Source organism: Lutjanus erythropterus, chromosome 19, assembly GCF_056507025.1.
Source record: "Lutjanus erythropterus isolate fLutEry1 chromosome 19, fLutEry1.hap2, whole genome shotgun sequence".
NCBI classification, from domain to species: Eukaryota; Metazoa; Chordata; class Actinopteri; order Lutjaniformes; family Lutjanidae; genus Lutjanus; species Lutjanus erythropterus.
Window position 1 is genome coordinate 14,104,178 of NC_139335.1, and position 17,809 is coordinate 14,121,986.

At 38.5% G+C, this 17,809-nt stretch overlaps 1 protein-coding gene across 1 annotated transcript; it reads right to left on the reverse strand.

The window, feature by feature from the left end:
* Positions 1-3,922: 3,922 nt before the first annotated feature.
* On the reverse strand, positions 3,923-16,539 carry timp2b (TIMP metallopeptidase inhibitor 2b). The gene is made up of 5 exons (XM_084743718.1): positions 16,162-16,539; positions 7,357-7,457; positions 5,690-5,795; positions 5,441-5,565; positions 3,923-4,495 (listed from the first exon to the last, which is right to left on the reverse strand). The coding sequence occupies exons 1-5, from the start codon at positions 16,289-16,291 to the stop codon at positions 4,298-4,300; spliced, it is 660 nt and encodes a 219-aa protein (XP_084599844.1). The 5' UTR covers positions 16,292-16,539; the 3' UTR covers positions 3,923-4,297.
* Between the last annotated feature and the right edge of the window lie 1,270 nt (positions 16,540-17,809).

Here is a 17,809-nt window from a genome sequence, read left to right on the forward strand (position 1 = left end):
CAAAACAAAATGATTTAAATATCAATGAAAGGCACTTTTATATTATTTTAAAGTTATTGTGACTCCCAAAGTTACACTCATCAACACAGGCTAACTGTCATGGAAATCCTGAAAGTGTCACACTGATACTATCACACTGATGCACATGGATTGGCCCGTGAATGAATGTCTGTGACTGTCACATGTTGTTTCTCCACTAGGCGGCAGCAGATTGCTGTTCTAGTGTCACAAAGCATCTATTGATGCTGCAACTACTGTCCTTTCCCCTGTCCAAGTCTCTTAAAGGTGTACTATGCAGGATTTTTCAAAAAACAATTATAACCCAGTTGAAGTGTGTGGTGTTGTCTGTGTCTACAGAGAACCTGTCCTTCTGCCTGTACGTCCTTCTTTTCTCATTGTTTTGCTGTGTTTGGGACACTTAATCACCGCAAAGTGTTGATATTTGATGACCTGTGAATGAGGTTCAGTAATTAACTATCTTCCTGGGGCTTTTCCAAACAACAACTGACAAGTCCTGCATATTCTACCTTAAAATACTGATTTAAGAAACTAAACATGCATGATACTTGTATCATACTTGTACTTGTTTATTTAGCTGTTTTTCTTTCTATTGTGTGCTGTTTGACTTGTGCCTCCTGTGAACAAAAGTCCTGTTCTCCCTGCACCCACGCATGCCTTATTGGTCCAATGACATAAGTAAGGATGGATTCCACGCCTCCACTTCCTCATACTGTAAAAAAACTTGAAGCCAAAATATCTCGGATACGAGTGCGGCCATGTGGCGCTGGTGACGTCATTTGGAGAAACTCCGCGTTCGAGTTCTCACCCACACGGCTGCCCGACTCGATCATGAGCATGTTTTGGCTGTCAGTCACGTGAAACCCACTGTTTATCCCATCAAACAACAAATCAAAAACAAAATGATGAGAAAAATAAACACTTGAACATACAGCCGCAATCCCTAAAAGTTGGGACATTGTGTGAAACAAAAATAAAAATAGAATGTAATGATTTGGAAATTTTTTTGACCTTTCTCTGTCTCTATTTTTGTGTTTTGTGCTTCATAATGCACCGCACATTTTCATCGGGAGACAAATCTGGACTGCAGGAAGGCCAGTCTAGTACCAGAACTCTTTTACTACAAAGCCACGCCGTTGTAACACATGCAGAATGTTTTGGCATTGTCTTGCTGAAATAAGCAGGGACTTCCCTGACAAAGACATCTATGTTGCTCCAAAACCTGTATGTACCTTTCGGCATTAATGGGGTCTTCCCTGATGTGACAGATGCCACGAGCACTAACACACCCCGGTACCATAACAGATGTTGGCTTTTTGAAGTTAGCGCTGGTAACAATCTGGTCCAGAGGACACGACGTTCCATGGTTTCCTAAAACAATTTGAAAAGTGGCCACAGCACACTTTTCCACTTTGCTTCAGTCCATCTCAGATGAGCTCGGGCCAAGCTGTGTTTACTGACACTGGTTTTCCAAAGTGTTCCCGAGCCCACGTAGTATCCTTTATACAATAATGTGTGCTTTTAATGCAGTTTTTAATGCAGTACCACCTGAGGGGTCAAAGGTCACAGACACACACTGTTGGTTTTTAGCCTTGCCCCTGACGAACAGATTCTCTGAATCTTTTAATGATACTATGGACTGTAGATGATGATATTCCTAAACTCCTTGCAGTTTTGTGTTGAGAAATGTTTCTCAAACTGCTGGACTATTCGTCCGTGCAGTTTTCCACAAACTGGTGAATCTCACCCCACCCATGCTTGTGAACGACTGAGGCTTTCGAGGAGATCATGAGACTATCACCTGTCTGCCTGTGTGATGTTCTGTACACATGTTCTTCAAGCATTCTACAACCCTCCCAGTCTTTTGTTGCCCAAGTGATAATTTTTTTGATAGGTGTTGCAGGCATCACATTCAGAATGAGTGTATATTTACAAAAAAAACAATTAAGTTTATTAGTTTGAACATTAAATAGCCTGTCTTTGGTGTTTGCAAATTATTGCATTGTGTTTCAATTTATGTTTTACACAGCATCTCAACTTCTTTGGAATTGGGGTTGTATTAAAATGGAGGGGCTGGGTTTAAACCAGCCACCAGGGGGCGATTTAGATGTTTTGGCTTCACTTTTTGGGAGTTCTCATGCTCTCCATCTTTATATATGTCAGTGGTTCGGACTAATACTCTGTGAGTTATGTTTCTCCCAAAATCAGTATATTTTCTGTACATAACCAGCAAACAAAGTCACTCTCATTCTTTGATGCATTGAGAACCTCTGGAATTAGTGATGTCGACTGACTGCTGAAGACCATTTGTGTGAAAATAAAAAGTGCAAAGCATCAAAACTCGGTTTGGCATTTAATATAATAGTCAAATGTACAGTATTGTTTCAGTTGGACATGCATGCAAAAATCATCTCAAACGTCTCATGTGAAACCAGCACAAGACATCATACTTGACTACAGTTTCAAATGAAGAATCTTTTTACACTCTCATATTAATTATTAAAGTCACATGACATTTGCTCAATACTTTTACGGTATCAAAGGCTCTGCAAGTAAATGGATGATTGGTTACAATATGTTCTTCAATTCACTGCCCTAAAGGATCAGACTGTTATACATTAGGCCTACAAACTGACCTTCAATGTGTGTAAAATGTGTGTATTTTGTTAATACTGTTAAAATATTTGGTCTTCTTTTTATATGATACCAATGGTGTCATTTGTCACAAAAAGTATAACAATGTGGGCATTTTTTTCCTCAATAGAATATGATTAATCATATGAACTCCTTAAATAAAACTGCTCTTACACTAAAGCATTACAAAGAGAAGAGTTGTAATATAAAAAATACAAAATACAAAATGGAGGATTCAATCCTCTTTTTCAGCCATTTTTCATTAGAGACAATATGACTGCTGTGACAATTGTGTTCAAAGTGCATTCTTGTCTATTCTAGGTTTATTTAAAGAAAACAATTAGCAAAAGCACTGATTGTGCATCCTCGAGACAAAGAGGTAAAAAAAAAAGAGAAAAAAAAAACAGATGGGAAAAGTTTCGCATACTCAGCACGAGACAGAATCTGAAGCAGAGAGCTGGCGCTTGTTCCTTGTGATAGCTCTACTGTCACAAATCAGTGTGCCGATTGCCAGCTAATGTTACTTAAAAACAGATTCACAGAGTTGTTACAATTTGAGTTATAGGCATGTATGTGTTGCATTATAGTATCATAATTCACTTTAAACAACTGACCCTTCGCTAAGCCCCTCTTGCAAACAGAAACTGTCCAATCATAGATTAGCAACCGTAGCTAGGGCGCCACAGGCCTTTCAAGCTTTGCATTTCTCTACATGTTGAAGTGGACTGGACGGAGCTCTGAGAACAGCGATACTTTGCGTTTCATGGGGTTTGATGGTGGCGTCTTTTTCGTAGTCTTTCAAAGTCTGTGCAGGGTTAGCTTAGCTCTTATACTGCACTCTCTCTTCCCAAGGCAATTACGGTCCAGCTGGTTCGGCTGGTCTGGCTGGGTGACCGGCTAAAGGTCCACCGTACTAATCTAACCTCTGCACTTCTTTTTCCCCACATTTGTGAGTGTATTTCTGCCATCATATACATATACAGTACCTGTCATACTTCCCACCAATGTTTGCTGGGATGCTTGCTAGTGAAAGTCATCATTTTAGCCGACAAAATCCACGGTTGAAAGCTAGAAATGAGAAGCTGCTTTTATTTGTGTTTCTGTGGAATCAAAGACCCTAATGTTCCAACAATTACTCCCAATTTTAATGTTAAATCTGCCACCGTTCTCACTGTAAACTGTAAACTGCATGTGTGCAGCGTGAGAATGGAAAGCTTGACAGGCCTAGCAACAGTAAATAAGGACACCGGGGCTTAGCGATGGGTCAATACCTCTGGATAAAAAGAAAATTAACGGCACAAGAACAAAAAAAATCTATGAACAGTAATACTGATTTGATGATTTTTATCCCTTTATTTCAGCTGTGGGAAAAGTGGTTTATGAGGAAGTGCTTTGTATTTAGGGGTAGAAGAGTTTGAAAGTGCTGAATTTATAAGACTGTTGATTAAAAAACATAACAAGTCCTGCAAATAAAAAAAAAATGTAACAATTTCACTTTTCTCAGCCTCACCACAGAGCACACAACTTGTGGTTCTCGTAATAAGAAAAAAAAACAAAGTAAGAAATTGACTTTTTGTGTTTTTGGTGTTTAAATCTTAGTATATCTCAACTGCAGACATCCTCAGACTATTGGACAGTGGTGGAGTTAAGGGTCTTCGATGTCCAGGAAATCCCTTTTGGGCGGTGCTGCCCCTCTGTACCAGGCACAAGAGTCATCACTCCTCTTGATGCAAGCAAAGTGTTTCGCCTGCTCTCCGTTGACCGTCTTCTCGATCACCCAGTCCAACCACAGGCACTCCGCTGGGCTGGTGATCACGCAGGGGATGGAGGTGCAGCGAGTGATCTGAGGACAAAACCACCACGATTAGAGATTAAAGATAAAACAGTGGACGATTTTTCATCAAAAGAATTAATGATATTCACCCTTGCAGTGAATTCTTAAGAGTAAGATTTAATGTGGATAGTAAAGATTATAAGAGTGGTTGGTTACGAAGAATGTAATACCTGGTTTTTAATGTATTAAGTGTCAACTTAAGTTCTGTGTTTTTAAGTAAAACCAAGAATCTGAGTTTTTATGTAATAACAGTTTGATTATACAAATTTTTTTATACAAAAATGTAGATTTTTTCAAAGTAGCGCCATGTTTTATAGGATTGAAAAACACCATAAAAATTTCCTTTCAATCTTAAAAAAACTGAAGAACAGAAGTGTCTTAAGACTACATAAGTTACTTGTTTTATATATAGATTAAATCCCCCTTGGAGTCTTTTATTTATTTTATTTATATGTGCAGGTATTTATCATTTCTATTTGTTAGGTCTTGTTGTTTTTGTGTATTGTTTTGATTTATGCTGCTTGGATTTATGGTCACATGCATAAATGTAACAATACCCATAACTTACAGTACAATGACAAGACTAAAAAGTACATCATACGGTATTTATCACTATATTAAAAAACAAGAGAAAATAATTACTTGAAAAATGGCATTTATTAAATAGTAAATCTGTTGTGTACAGCCATTTTTGTTTTAATAAAATTTGCTTTTCTTTTTAACTTAAATACTTCTGCTTTCCTTCTTTAATAAAATAAAATATAAGTAGCATTATTGTGATATTGCGATATTCAATATACTGTTACGTCTGTAGTAAATGATTCTACCTATTTGTTTGAAGATGTTGAATAAAGGTTATGAAAACTAACAAAAAAAAACAACCAATGCCTTTTTCAGGATTATTTTAGTTTGTGGTAACTCTGCTTTTAACCACTGAATATCCTTCAACTTTACCTTGCAACCACAGCCCATTTCATAGCGCTCGGTCAGACTCTTCTTCTGGGTGGCAGTCGTGGTCTCCCAGGGTTCAATGAAGTCACACAGCGTGACGTGCATCGTCCCGTCAGCCTCCAGTTTGCCTGTGGTGGTAGGACGGGGCATTAGAGGCAGTGAGATGACATGAAAACCGATATGAAGAGGCACCAAGGAACAATATTTGTTGAATTTTATGATGTTAGACGTGTAACGTGGTAAAAGTTCTACCTGTGACGAGATACTCCTTGCCATTAGTCTCCAGAGTCACTCCACACACTGCAGAGGAGGGAGCGGTGTAGATGGCATCAATATCCTGGTTGGGACCTTTGAACATCTGACAGTTCAAATAGAAAAGAACATTCAGTTTCATTTTGCAATATGTAGCAATTGTGCACGCAAAATGAGTACAGCAGTGCAAATAGTGAGTCGGAGCCATAGATGGTATATTAAATAGGTTGAAGTCCTATTTAATGTACAATGTACAGTGACTCAGGGAAGCTCTGGCAGGCTGCAGGAACACTGGATCACTTATTACAGTGGATATATTACAGATTTCTCCTTTAAGTTTATACCATTGTTGCTATGGCAATGGCTGTCAATGTACAACAGGATACAAGATAGTTTATTAAGTATGTAGATGCTGTGGCTGGTAGTGCCTTCAACTTAAACTACTTTTTTCCTTTAATCTGTTATTTTTTCCAGCTTTATTGCTGAAACACAAATCTCCTGTGACAGAAGAAGAATTGGAAAAGGATTGTATATCATCATCTCGTTGCTGTTGTTTACATTCAACCTGATGCAAATTAAAAAAATGCACTGTACATCCCATTCCATTCTGAATTTAATTAGTTTTCTGTCTTGCATGTGTGTGTAGAATGAAGGAACTACAACTCTGATTTCGTTATGCAACCCTGTGTTGTATGATAATAAATTACCTTGCTACCTTCATATAATATATGAAGACGGACAGTATGACATCTCCTCATAAGTGAAGCAAAAACATCTTGATCGCCCCCTGCTGGCTGGCTACAATGCAGGTCACAAACTCTGCCCCCTTCCGTGTTAGCAAATGGGACACTGGCCAAACTAAAGAATCAGTGTACACGTCAAATAAACTTTTCCCAGAGATGGTTTCCATTTTTGGGTGTTCTTATCATGCTGATGTTTGTTTAAGCGTTCATAAAAAGGTAGTTTCACATCATGATTAACAGCTGAACTCTTTCCACAGGGGGAGGAAGTATAGATGCATCATCCATCTTTCTTTACAGTCAATGGTTTATACCCCACCCATTAACCCTTAAATGGGAAAGCACATATAAATATCAAAATAGCTATTTTCTGATGTGACCTTTCGTTTCCAATTTACACTCTATATCTCCTGAGATACACTGCAGCAATTAATCAGCTACTTTCTGTCAGTATTTGCATAAAAACTTTAAAAAAAATACATATGTATGCATGTTTTGAACGCTGGAAACAAATCTAATCTTTGAATAGAGAACAAGCTATTAACATGTACAAACAAAACATCTTATTCCTGCTTTTATTCCACCGTCTTCCCTTTGACTCTCCTACACTGGCAATATCATATTGACATAAGTATACCTGTGAGTAACTGTTCCTGGTTTATACCATGAAAAAATAACACTGACATCACCAGTGTCTTTATCTACATAGGCTGCCATTTTAGATTTTTTATACTAATTATGTTCATATTTTTGAATGTTGGCATGAAGTCACATGACCTGGCTACTTGACCCATCCCTCCATCAGTGTTTCTCATGATATAATGTGCAGCCACTTCATGCCCCTCCTCCCACAGCCCGTCACATGACTGTATCCCCCAGGATACAGAAACCATTTATGGGTTATAAGGATAGCTTTGTCCCACCCACCTTGATTTGTTTGATGTCATACTTGATCCGCTTGATGGGGTTTCCATAGATGTCATTGCCAACTTCAACCTCCTCCATTCCAACTAACTTTGCCCTGATAACTGGAGAGAAAGGACAAAAACAAACTCCACGTTAATGCCCATTGTATTTTGAAAACAAAGACTATTGTCATGTCAAAACTGAGCTGGATCTGGGTCGGTCTGTGTCTGATCTAAGCCCTGCCTAGGTCTGGCATGCTGGAGTCGGCCACAACACATTGCTGTGGCTTGGATCTGAGGCGTGTGCATGTGCCAGGTGCTGGGAAGACAGAGGCACATGAGTGTTTCATCAGCTGCAATCAGAGGGAGGAATGTGTGTGCTGCCTGCTCCACGGGCTCCTGGGCCGACACGGGAGGAAGCAAGTCAGCAAATCTTTGAAAAGCTGAACTAGAACGCTCCCCTCACCCCCGAGGCCTCTCTGCCGGCCTGCCTCTCTGTCTGGCTAGAGGTGCTGACATGCAAATCAACCTCTCTCCCTTTCGCATGCAGCCCCCCCCCCCCCTTCTCTCTCTTTCTCTGAAGTTGCAGCCTCCAGAGTCAGAGGAAAAAAATAACAGTTCAAGTGGAAAAATATTATCAGAGCCATACGGATGAGCCTTTGAGCTCCAATACTGAGTATTCAACAAAAAAGTATGACTCATGGGTTTCACAAACACTGCTTCTGTCGTGTGAATCCAAATTCTGAAGCGCAGTGTTGCATTGATCATAAGCCAGCTGTAGCTAAATACCTGCGGATTACGGGTATCATTACAGCACATTCACATGACTACTACACGGAAAAAAAAAGGTTTACAAAATCTTATTCAAAATCAAGCTTTTAAGCGGAGGAGACTAGTGACAGAGCTAATGTTAACCAGATGTTGTTCTCTCAGCTCAGTCCTTTGCTTTCCCAAGGTGGCAGCTACCGACTTCCCCAAGACCATCACTAGCCTGCTGCCTCCTTACCAAATAAGATCAAGCCTTTTCATTTGCTTTTTATGACAAAGGTATGAAGCTGCGAGCCATATGTGCCCTAATTCGATGACAATAGAGGCTTAGAGAACATCTCCTTTTAAGGGTCTAAAGAGTCAACCCCTAAAGAAAGAAAAAAAAAAGAAAAAAGAAAAAACAGGGGGAAAAAGAGAGCGTGTGCACAGATGGAGAAAGTGATGGAGGAGTGTCGAGGATGGTTGCGTTCTCCGAGCAGGGAAACAAACAGAGGAGAGAAGAACGGACAGCGACAGATTTCAGAGGTAGCATTATCCCGACAGTGTCCTGCGTGCAGAGGTGGCATAAGTCCACATATTTTTTACTCTTGTAGAAGTACAGATACTTGTGTAAATAAAACCAGCAACATAGAAGTACTGATTGAAAAGTGAAAAAGCACAGGCTCTGACATGTAAACAAAGTATAAAAGTCAAACATAGCTGAAGGACATTTCTACCAGCTGTTTCTGTGCTTTCTTCATCTTCTTACATCTTTTTTGTCCTGTTACATCTTTTATTTGTTTTTTGACTTGTTATGCCTTTTTCATCTTGTGAAATCTCTTTAATCTTGTTTTTTTTTTTTGTCTTGTTACATATTTTTTATCTTGTTACATCTTCTTATCTTCTTCCTTGATGTTTCTGTCTCATTAAGTCTGTGGTGCATGATATGCACTGATAGATACACCAAGGAATCATATTTTCTATGTGTTACTGTCCCATTATGTTGAATGAAAATAATCAATAACTCCCCTGAAATGCATTAAAACTAAAGCAACAAGTCTGTTTTGAAAATGTAAGGCATAGTAAATACAGATATTTGTGTAATGTAGGAAATGTAGGGAATAAAAGTAAAAAGTTGTTGGAAAATAATACTCAAGTTCTGTACAGACATAAAACTTTACTGAAGTGCGCTAACAGAGTACTTTAACTTTATTTACTTCCCACCTCTGCCTGTGTGTGCAGGGAGGAGGCAGCCCTTGAAAAAGCAGCAGGCAGAGAGAAAGAGGAGGTGCAGAGCGCAAGAGAGAAAGAGGGAGGATTTAGTTTGCAGCCAGGAAAATGTTCAAAATACTGAGTTGTGCAAGCTGTGTGCTTTCCTGCAGAGCTGCTGCTGTAAAGTAGCGGATATGCTGACAAAACAAGCTGTACACACTAAAGGCACAATTTACAGTGATCGGCACCAGCAATCTACACCAGCGGAGATGTTTTGGTTTACAAATCACAAATTCCTTCAAATACTCTGAGCGAGTAGCTCTGCTCTCTCTAACTCAAACTTTTCTGGCTACAGAGTGGATTAGTGGTAATCCCCTTCGCCTGAGTGTGCAGAATCACACACAGATGACTTCTCCTTCTACCAGTGTAAAGTAGGGCAGGTGAAAATATGCACAGTATGTTAAAAAAAAAAACCCACTGAAATATGAGGGATAATGTGAATTATATATGAGAGACCTATTCAATTACTTTTTCTAAAGGGCCAGATTTGAGAAAAAGTGTCAAGGGGCCCAACATTTACAGTTCCTATGTCTGACCTGTAAAGTTATTTATTTAAATATGTAAAACAAGGTACCTTTTTATTTTTTCTCCACTTCATTAGTTTTCACATTCGGAAAAGAAACATTATGTACTAAAATACAGGAGAAAAAAACAATGCACATTTGTAATCCTAGATTAGAAGTAACTTGTTGTATAACTAATGAATGGGCAAATTAGCCTTATCCTCTTTTTCATATTTATTAATGATTAAATGGCTGGATTGAAGTTATTAAAGGTCCAGATTTACCAGGTGAATAAACCTGACATATACATTGCATACAAATTACATTCAACACACTAAAAACAGACAGATTCTAATATGCAATTCATTATTTGCAGAACCTCCACCTATTTACGTAATATGTAACGGAGTTGTCACAATAACCAGAATTTTAAATTTTGATACAATACTACAATTGTTTTAAAAAAAAACTATATTTGATACTTTTATAGCTTCAATACTATGACAATATAAAAACGTAAACCTCAATAAGTAACCATCAATAAAATCCAAAACAAGCTCTTATTTTGCCATTCCCATTCCACTGAAACACTAATAATACTAATACTTAAGGTATTGCTTGTTCTGTAGTTAAGATAATTTAGAAATAAAACTTAATCTTCTGCACTGATACTGACAGGGCATGATGATGTTTACTGGAACAGGCTGACCAAGCCCTTTAAAAATAACATGTTTCAGAAAACTGTGTATTAAAGGAACCATCTAATTTTCTAGTTACTCAAACAATAAACACATAATCTTTTATGTAGTATTGTGGTCGTGGAAGTGCTTTAAAAACAAAGAGAAGAAGAGAAGAGAGAAAAATGCATGTCATGTAATTGCAGGGCCTGTACATCCATTTTCCTCTCTGAGCGGCCGCAAAGTGGTCAGTCTGTGAACGAGAAGAACTAAACTGCAAATTCAAACCGACTCCTCAAAGCTGATCCCGCGTGGATTTAATCCGCCATTATCCATTTGTTTACTTTTCAAAATGAAATTTCACAGTGTTTGAAACCTCTGTTGTCATCCTCTCAGTGTCAAAATATTCTAATAGTTTGTCTTTCTGCCACCACTTTTTCACGTTTTCTGTTTATTTCCTGTATTTGTGGATTGCACATGATGATGCGTGTTCACTAAAGGTGAGCTGCTCTGTATAAAATGATCAAATAAAAGTGTCTTCTTGCTTCAATGAGCATATTGAATGAATCTGCCGGGCAGATCGATGTGATGATGAGATCAATCTGATTTTAATGTCAGCTCTGTGTGCAGGAAACGTCCATGTTTGGGAGGCTGAAAACAGCATTTTCTGCCATTTTTGTGTGAAAAAATATTTTAACCATCAGTCAAAATACTGTCGTTATTATTTACGTTCTCGCCCAGTCGGACAAGTTAGTTGCTAGCCCAACATGGCATCTTACTTGCCCTGGGCAAGTGGGCAGTCCTTATTGTTGAGCCCTGCAGTTTGCTGTAAAACTGTCTAAGTACAAAACTGTGAAAATGTAATGAAATGTAATCAGAAAAACTACAAAGACAAAAGACTAGAAAGACACCATGCTCTCCACAACTCGGAGCTGTTTTTGCTTCCCAGATGACAAAAAGGACCAGGAATCACTGGGATAAAACACACCAGGTAAGATAACGTTACACAGGACAGCCATGTTGGTGTTGACGACGTATATATTGTGCGAAATGAGAGACATAGTTCATTAAAACAGTTTCACAAAAAATCTAAAGCAAACTATGACTTTCTTGACTTTTAAAATTATCCTTTAAATCCATAAACACGTAATCACACAGGATCAAAAAATTATTTGTCTCTTGGCTTGGGGAGATACTAAAGACAGAAATGTTCCCATACCATTTTTTTCCTGCCTGATATCCGTTCTTATACCTGAACTTTGCATACGTTGTGCTGTGATATGATTGCTATCATGCTGTACAGCCTTGCACAAGTTCAACACTTCCTTAAACATTAACAAATACAAAAAGCATGACAGGATGCTGTTATGGAGTAGCAGGGTCCTGTTTTAGGTTTAGTAACTGGGTGAATAGACACATTCTGACTGATACTAGTATTTTAGGCAGTGTCTAAGGCATTTTCCAATACTGGTATCAGTATCTGAACAACCCTAGTTAAAAGACAGCTTTCTTTCAAGATTACTCGCTTTTCTCCTTCATGAAAGCAGCACAGGTACATTCTACAATAACGGAGAAGAGTGAAATCAACTACAAACACATAATGAGCCCAGCATATGACTGCCCAGCATTCCTCTGCCTCAGCCAAAGACCCAAGGGATGGATTTCAATTTATGAGGAAAGACTTTTTATTGGTTTCTGCTCTCTGTTTTGAAGCTTCATGTTCACGACTACAGCTGATGTGGTATTTTGTTTTTGTTTACTGGAACGGAGTGAGAAATAAGCCTGGCTCTCGTAAAATAAGAGGGTCAGCTAGGGGCAGAGGTGGAAACAGGCTGTTTTGATCAGACTTTCTTATACTTTTCATTAGTCTGTACCTTTTACCTCTATTCTGCACTGTATCTTGACACTGTCCTCAACAAAGAACACACACATATGAAGTACAACACATTACCTTCAAAACCGATGTGTCAATGACGCAGTGACCTCATCCTGACTGCAAACTCTGACTGTTCTTCCCATTTTTAAAGATTTTTCACTGAAGCTGAACTTTCATTCTTTGCTACTCTCATTCTTGAGTAATTTTCCATCGGCTCCAGACACTCTAACTGACTCTATGTCTGTGCAACTTAAGTAATACTTTCACTTCAGTCTACTGTCTGACACTAAGTAGGGGTTCCTCAAGGCAAAGTCTCACTTTGCAGTAATAGAAATACCATACAAATTATTTTCTGAATACTAATGCGGCATTAAATCCAAATAACTTTGATTTATTATGTCACAAGTGGCAATTGTGTGCAGTTCAGGAGATAGTAGACCAGAAACTAAAATAAAGATGATTCAACTAAAGTGAATGGAGTGAAGTAAAGGCAGTGGAAGATAATGACCTTCATTTTAAGTGTAGCATCTCATCACTTCACACCACCCATTCATTTTCTATGTTGCAGTCGGCGACTTTACATGCAAGTAACATGACACATTAACACGTTTTCTCCCTGAACTGTAGAGAAGAGCTGTACAACTGCACAAACTTTTCTGATGTGTGATCTTCTTCTTGAAGTGCTGTTCCACTTAGGAACACTTTGGTCCAGTTATGAAGATTCCTATTGAGGCTAAATGGAGAACTGTTTGGCTACAAAGGCTGTTCTCCTTGACAAAATGTGGGGTTATATCCGTAGGAGGGTCTATCCATGGTGCTGAAGCAAGAGCAAGGGGGAGAAATTAGGGTCATGTTAGAACCTGACCTTCTATCAATATGGTTTTTAGACTCCAGTGACTTTCGTTGTGGTTCTGATTAGCCAACATCAAGTCAAATGCTGCACACATTACCAGTGGTGGGTTAGATTTCAAGCCTGGTACGAACTGCTGGAAAACTTCATAACCTAAGTGTACGGACACCCAGCAGAGTGAGAGAGAGCACTCAAGGTCAACATGAGAATTGAAGTGTGTGAATACGGACAGAATTGTTGACGTGATATAAACTTTCTTTGATCATAAAGTTTAATGACACTCCATAACTCTGTGGTTTACACTGCAGACTGGAGTCTCTGTTAACAGTCACCATCATTCTTTCTAATGGCCAGCAGGGGGCGACTCCACTTGTAAAAAGAAGTCTTACTGTATGGAGTCTTAAGAGAAAATTTCTCTTCTTCTCACTTGATTTATTACCTCAGAAAACAGTGTCCGATTAAGTTTATGGTCTCATTTGCTACCTTCAAGTCTTCTTCTAAACAGTACAATGTTCATTTTGTAAATTTTGGTCCTAAGTAGAATAAAACAGACAATAAAACAGGGTGTGCATTAGGGAGTAGTAACTCGTCAAGCTGCTACCAGATCCAATCAGATGAGAGGCGTAGCAATACACATCCTCGCAAGCTCCATCTTTTTTTCCAAACATGGTCACTTCTGACTCCAAAAAAATCAAGATGGCGAAAGTCACAATAAAGACAGAGCACGATTAAGTTCCACTTACACCACAGAGGAAAACAACTGATCGCTTTCCACTGACTTGTATCAAGTGAAGATGGCTCTCATCACTTTCCGTCTGCTAGCAAACAACAGAAGAAATGTCAAAAAGCTGCTCTGTGGTGGGGTACACTACCAGCAGGGTGACGAACCCATAACTATGTTTTTATAAGCTGCCAAACCACAAAACTGAGCCTTTAAGATGACAAAAGTGAAATCAAACATGGGGCATCAGCAGGCATAACGATGAAACTGGGGGATCCTGACATTTAGGGCCCCTTTTCACCAAATAAGCTCTGGATCTTGAACCGATTCCATTCAAGATCCTTGGAACCATGTTGCCATTTAGTGAACCAGCTTGACATTTCCACCAGTTTTGAGTAGAACCACTATAATCAGGGATCATCATTAACAGAGGGTACTGCACACTCTGGTTTCCTAGGAAAACCTGCCAATTTTTGGTTCCAGCTGGGAACCAGTTTTTCAGGTTCCAACCCAGTCTATGACCGGTGGAAATGACCAGAACTGTTCAAAATTAGGTCCTTGAACTGGAACGAGGCCAGTTCCATGTTGGTGGAAAAGGCCTGTCAGAGTGGCCAAGTTATAGTTTGTCCAGACAAAGTCTTGAGGTTGGAGGTAATTATGCTATGAAAGGTCTGGTTTGATCTTTATCATTTTAAATAATGATCTTTCCCGTGATTCAATCAAACAGTTGTAAATATAATATAATATAAAAGTGTTTTCCTTCTGGCCGTTCTAAAAGTTCCACAAACTAATGGATGACATTCCAGTGGGTTTACACTTGCCCTATGGCCTTTGATAGTGTAGCTTTTGTAACTAGAAACAGTAATTACAACCAAATTAAATGTCCAAATTATAAAATAAACTCCCTTCACCCTCTCTCTAATAAGTGTTACCTTAGGTTCCTGGCTGCACTTGAAAAGTGTCAACTTTAAAATGATCTCAAAGAAAAGCTTAAAAGGAGCTGCTGTAAACTCTCTGGTTGCAGGATAATGTGGTTTCTTCACCCTCCAGAGCCATGGAATCCAATGGTAAAGAGAAACCTTTGAATAAGTCAGCTTCTGTATACATACCACACACTCAGCCAGCTCGCACAACCAAGAAAAAAGGCCTTCAGCAAACCCCAATTTGAATAGCTGCACAAGCTGGTCACTGTTGAGTCTCTCGTTAGCTTACGGGCAGCAACAAGTAGTGTTTTGTAATGGGTGAAATAAGAGGGGAACTATCTGGATGACTTTTGAGAAAGTAAATTAAATTGCCAGTTAGTAGTCATTTGGGAAGTGCACCATAAACCTCTCAGCCACTGAGATGAGGGTGGTATGAATGATTTCTTCAGCTCCACAGTTAACCAGGATTAGTGGGAAACATTAGTCATATCTAATAGGGCTGCAACTACGACTATTTCATTATTTTCTCAATTAGTCGATTTGTTGTTGTCTATAAAATGTCAGAAAATGGTAAAAAGAAAAATGTTGATTAATCCAAAGATGTTCAGTTTACTGTCATAAAGGATTAAACAAACTAAAAAATATTTACTTGTAAGAGGTTGGACAAGGGAATTTGACTGGCTTTCTTAGAAAAGTTGCTTAAACCGATTACCAAAATAGTTGGTGATCAGTTTAATAACTGATCATTTGTTGCAGCTGAAACAAACCCTCCACAAATTATAGTTAAAGAAGTATAAACAACAATGGAAAAAAAAATAAAAAATACTTGATCAGCCTTTTAGTCCCATGGATAACAGGCAATGATGTGGCAAAAATGCCTCAGCTTGGCTGCTGGTTATGGAAGGAAAACTTGTTGTAAGCAAACTTGCAAAACCAATATTTCACAGTTGTTGCTTCTATTCTAAATAGCAGGCTGCCAAATGAGATAAAAATGCCATAAAGTACATAAAGTACATTATTAAAACTCTAGGATATCAACAGATGATCCGGGAGAAAGAGAAAAAAAGAGAGGAGGGAAGTGGAAAGAAAGATTAAGAGACAGAAAATTCCATCCTCCTCCTCCCCCTGTAATTGTAAACATAAGAGTTGGGCAAGTTTGCCTTCTCAGCATTTACACTTCCTCCACATCATACATTCAAACAAACAGTGGCTAAATGTTGCTTTATATTCATTCATTTCACTCGGTGAGTCAACTTACCGACGTCTGAGTTGCAAAACGCCTGCTGAGGATGCGCTGGGGAGCAGCTGCAGGCTTCTGCTATTTCTTCCACCCGCCAAAGAAACAGGATGGCCAGAGTGACAAAACAACTGTTCGCCGTCCAAGACATCTTAGAAAACTACGCTGTTTATAATTTAAAGAGGTGAAGGGGAGAAAACGTGCAGGGAGCTGTGCGCTCGAGCAGTCCTAAAGTACCAAAAAAAACAGAGAAACGAACCAAAAAAGTGTCCCCAGCTTCAACAGACGGTCCACTTGTCAAAGTAGGAGATGCACAAGGCACGAAAGGGAGTTCATTCCTGTTGAAGACCGCTCTCAAGTTCAGAGACTCCTCCGAAATCTGTTTTCCACTACCGTCAGGAGCAGTTTTTATTACTGCAGGCTGGCGGCAGACTCCTCCCCTGCTGCGGTCTCAGCCAGTGAGCGCAGCAGCTCTGCGGAGGTCAGGGGCGCCCAGAGTGTTCACATCCACCCCGCTGTCTGTCCCCCGTCACCCCCCGTCACCTTCTGTCACAACCCTGTTGCGTGGAGAGATGGATGATTGTACCAAATATCAGAAGTGACACATGCAACATCTGTTAGGTCACCATCCATCAGACACACATGTAGTTTTCATTTCCTTAAATCATGACCTCAACTCTTAGCCTTAAACTGTCCCCAAATTTTAATCTAGAGTTCACAACAAAATAACATGGTTTAAATCTAATATTAACCTATTTTTTTATTAAGTTATTATAGTTATTATAGTTTTGAGCCCAACTGAAATGCTTAAGTTTTGAAAAAGTTTTACCAACTAATATTGTTTTGTTGGAATAATTTTCTTTTCTTCTTTGGATAAACTTTAATATTTGACTTATAGAAACAAAAAAGAATGTGCATTTCAAAAAAATGTTAAGTAAACTCATTGAAGTGAAAGTGAATAATGATTAATAATGTTTTCAATTGCAAGCATTTAATTCGAAAAGATTTTTTAAATTGATTTTTTTTTTCAGGGTTTTCAAGATACAAGTTTATCTAAAGAAGAAAAGTCAGTTATCTCAACAGAATATCCAAAACTTGGCAAAACTTTGTTTAGTTCATTTCAAAGCTGAGGAGTCTGAGTTTGATTCAAAACTCAAAAATCTAACGAAGGCAGTTGCTTTGAAATTATTTTAAAACAGCGTATTAATTAACCCAACCACTGAACACCTCAAACTTTTTGTTTTCAAAAGTTTAACCAACAAATGTTGTTTTGTTGACATAATTTACTTTTATTCTTTAGATTAATTTGAGCCCCCCAAAAATGTGTATTTCAAAAACTGTTGTAAGAAAACTCATTGAAGTCAAAGTGAATAATGGTTAATATCTTAATATTTTCAGTTGCGACCATTAAATTTTCAAGCACCTAGATAATGAAAAATCAGCTCATTCAAGTTTATTTTAAGAAGAAAAGTCAATTATCTCAACAAAAGGTTAGGTTGCCAAAACTTTATTTAGTTTTTTTTAAAATTATTTTTGAGTTTGATTCAAAACTCACAAATCTAGTTTCTGTTTCTGTTTTTTTTTTTACACTGTATTAACGTCAAAGAAGAAATGACCGTAAATTATTTTGTTAAAAATGTGGACATTACGTCATTATGTTGGAGGCATT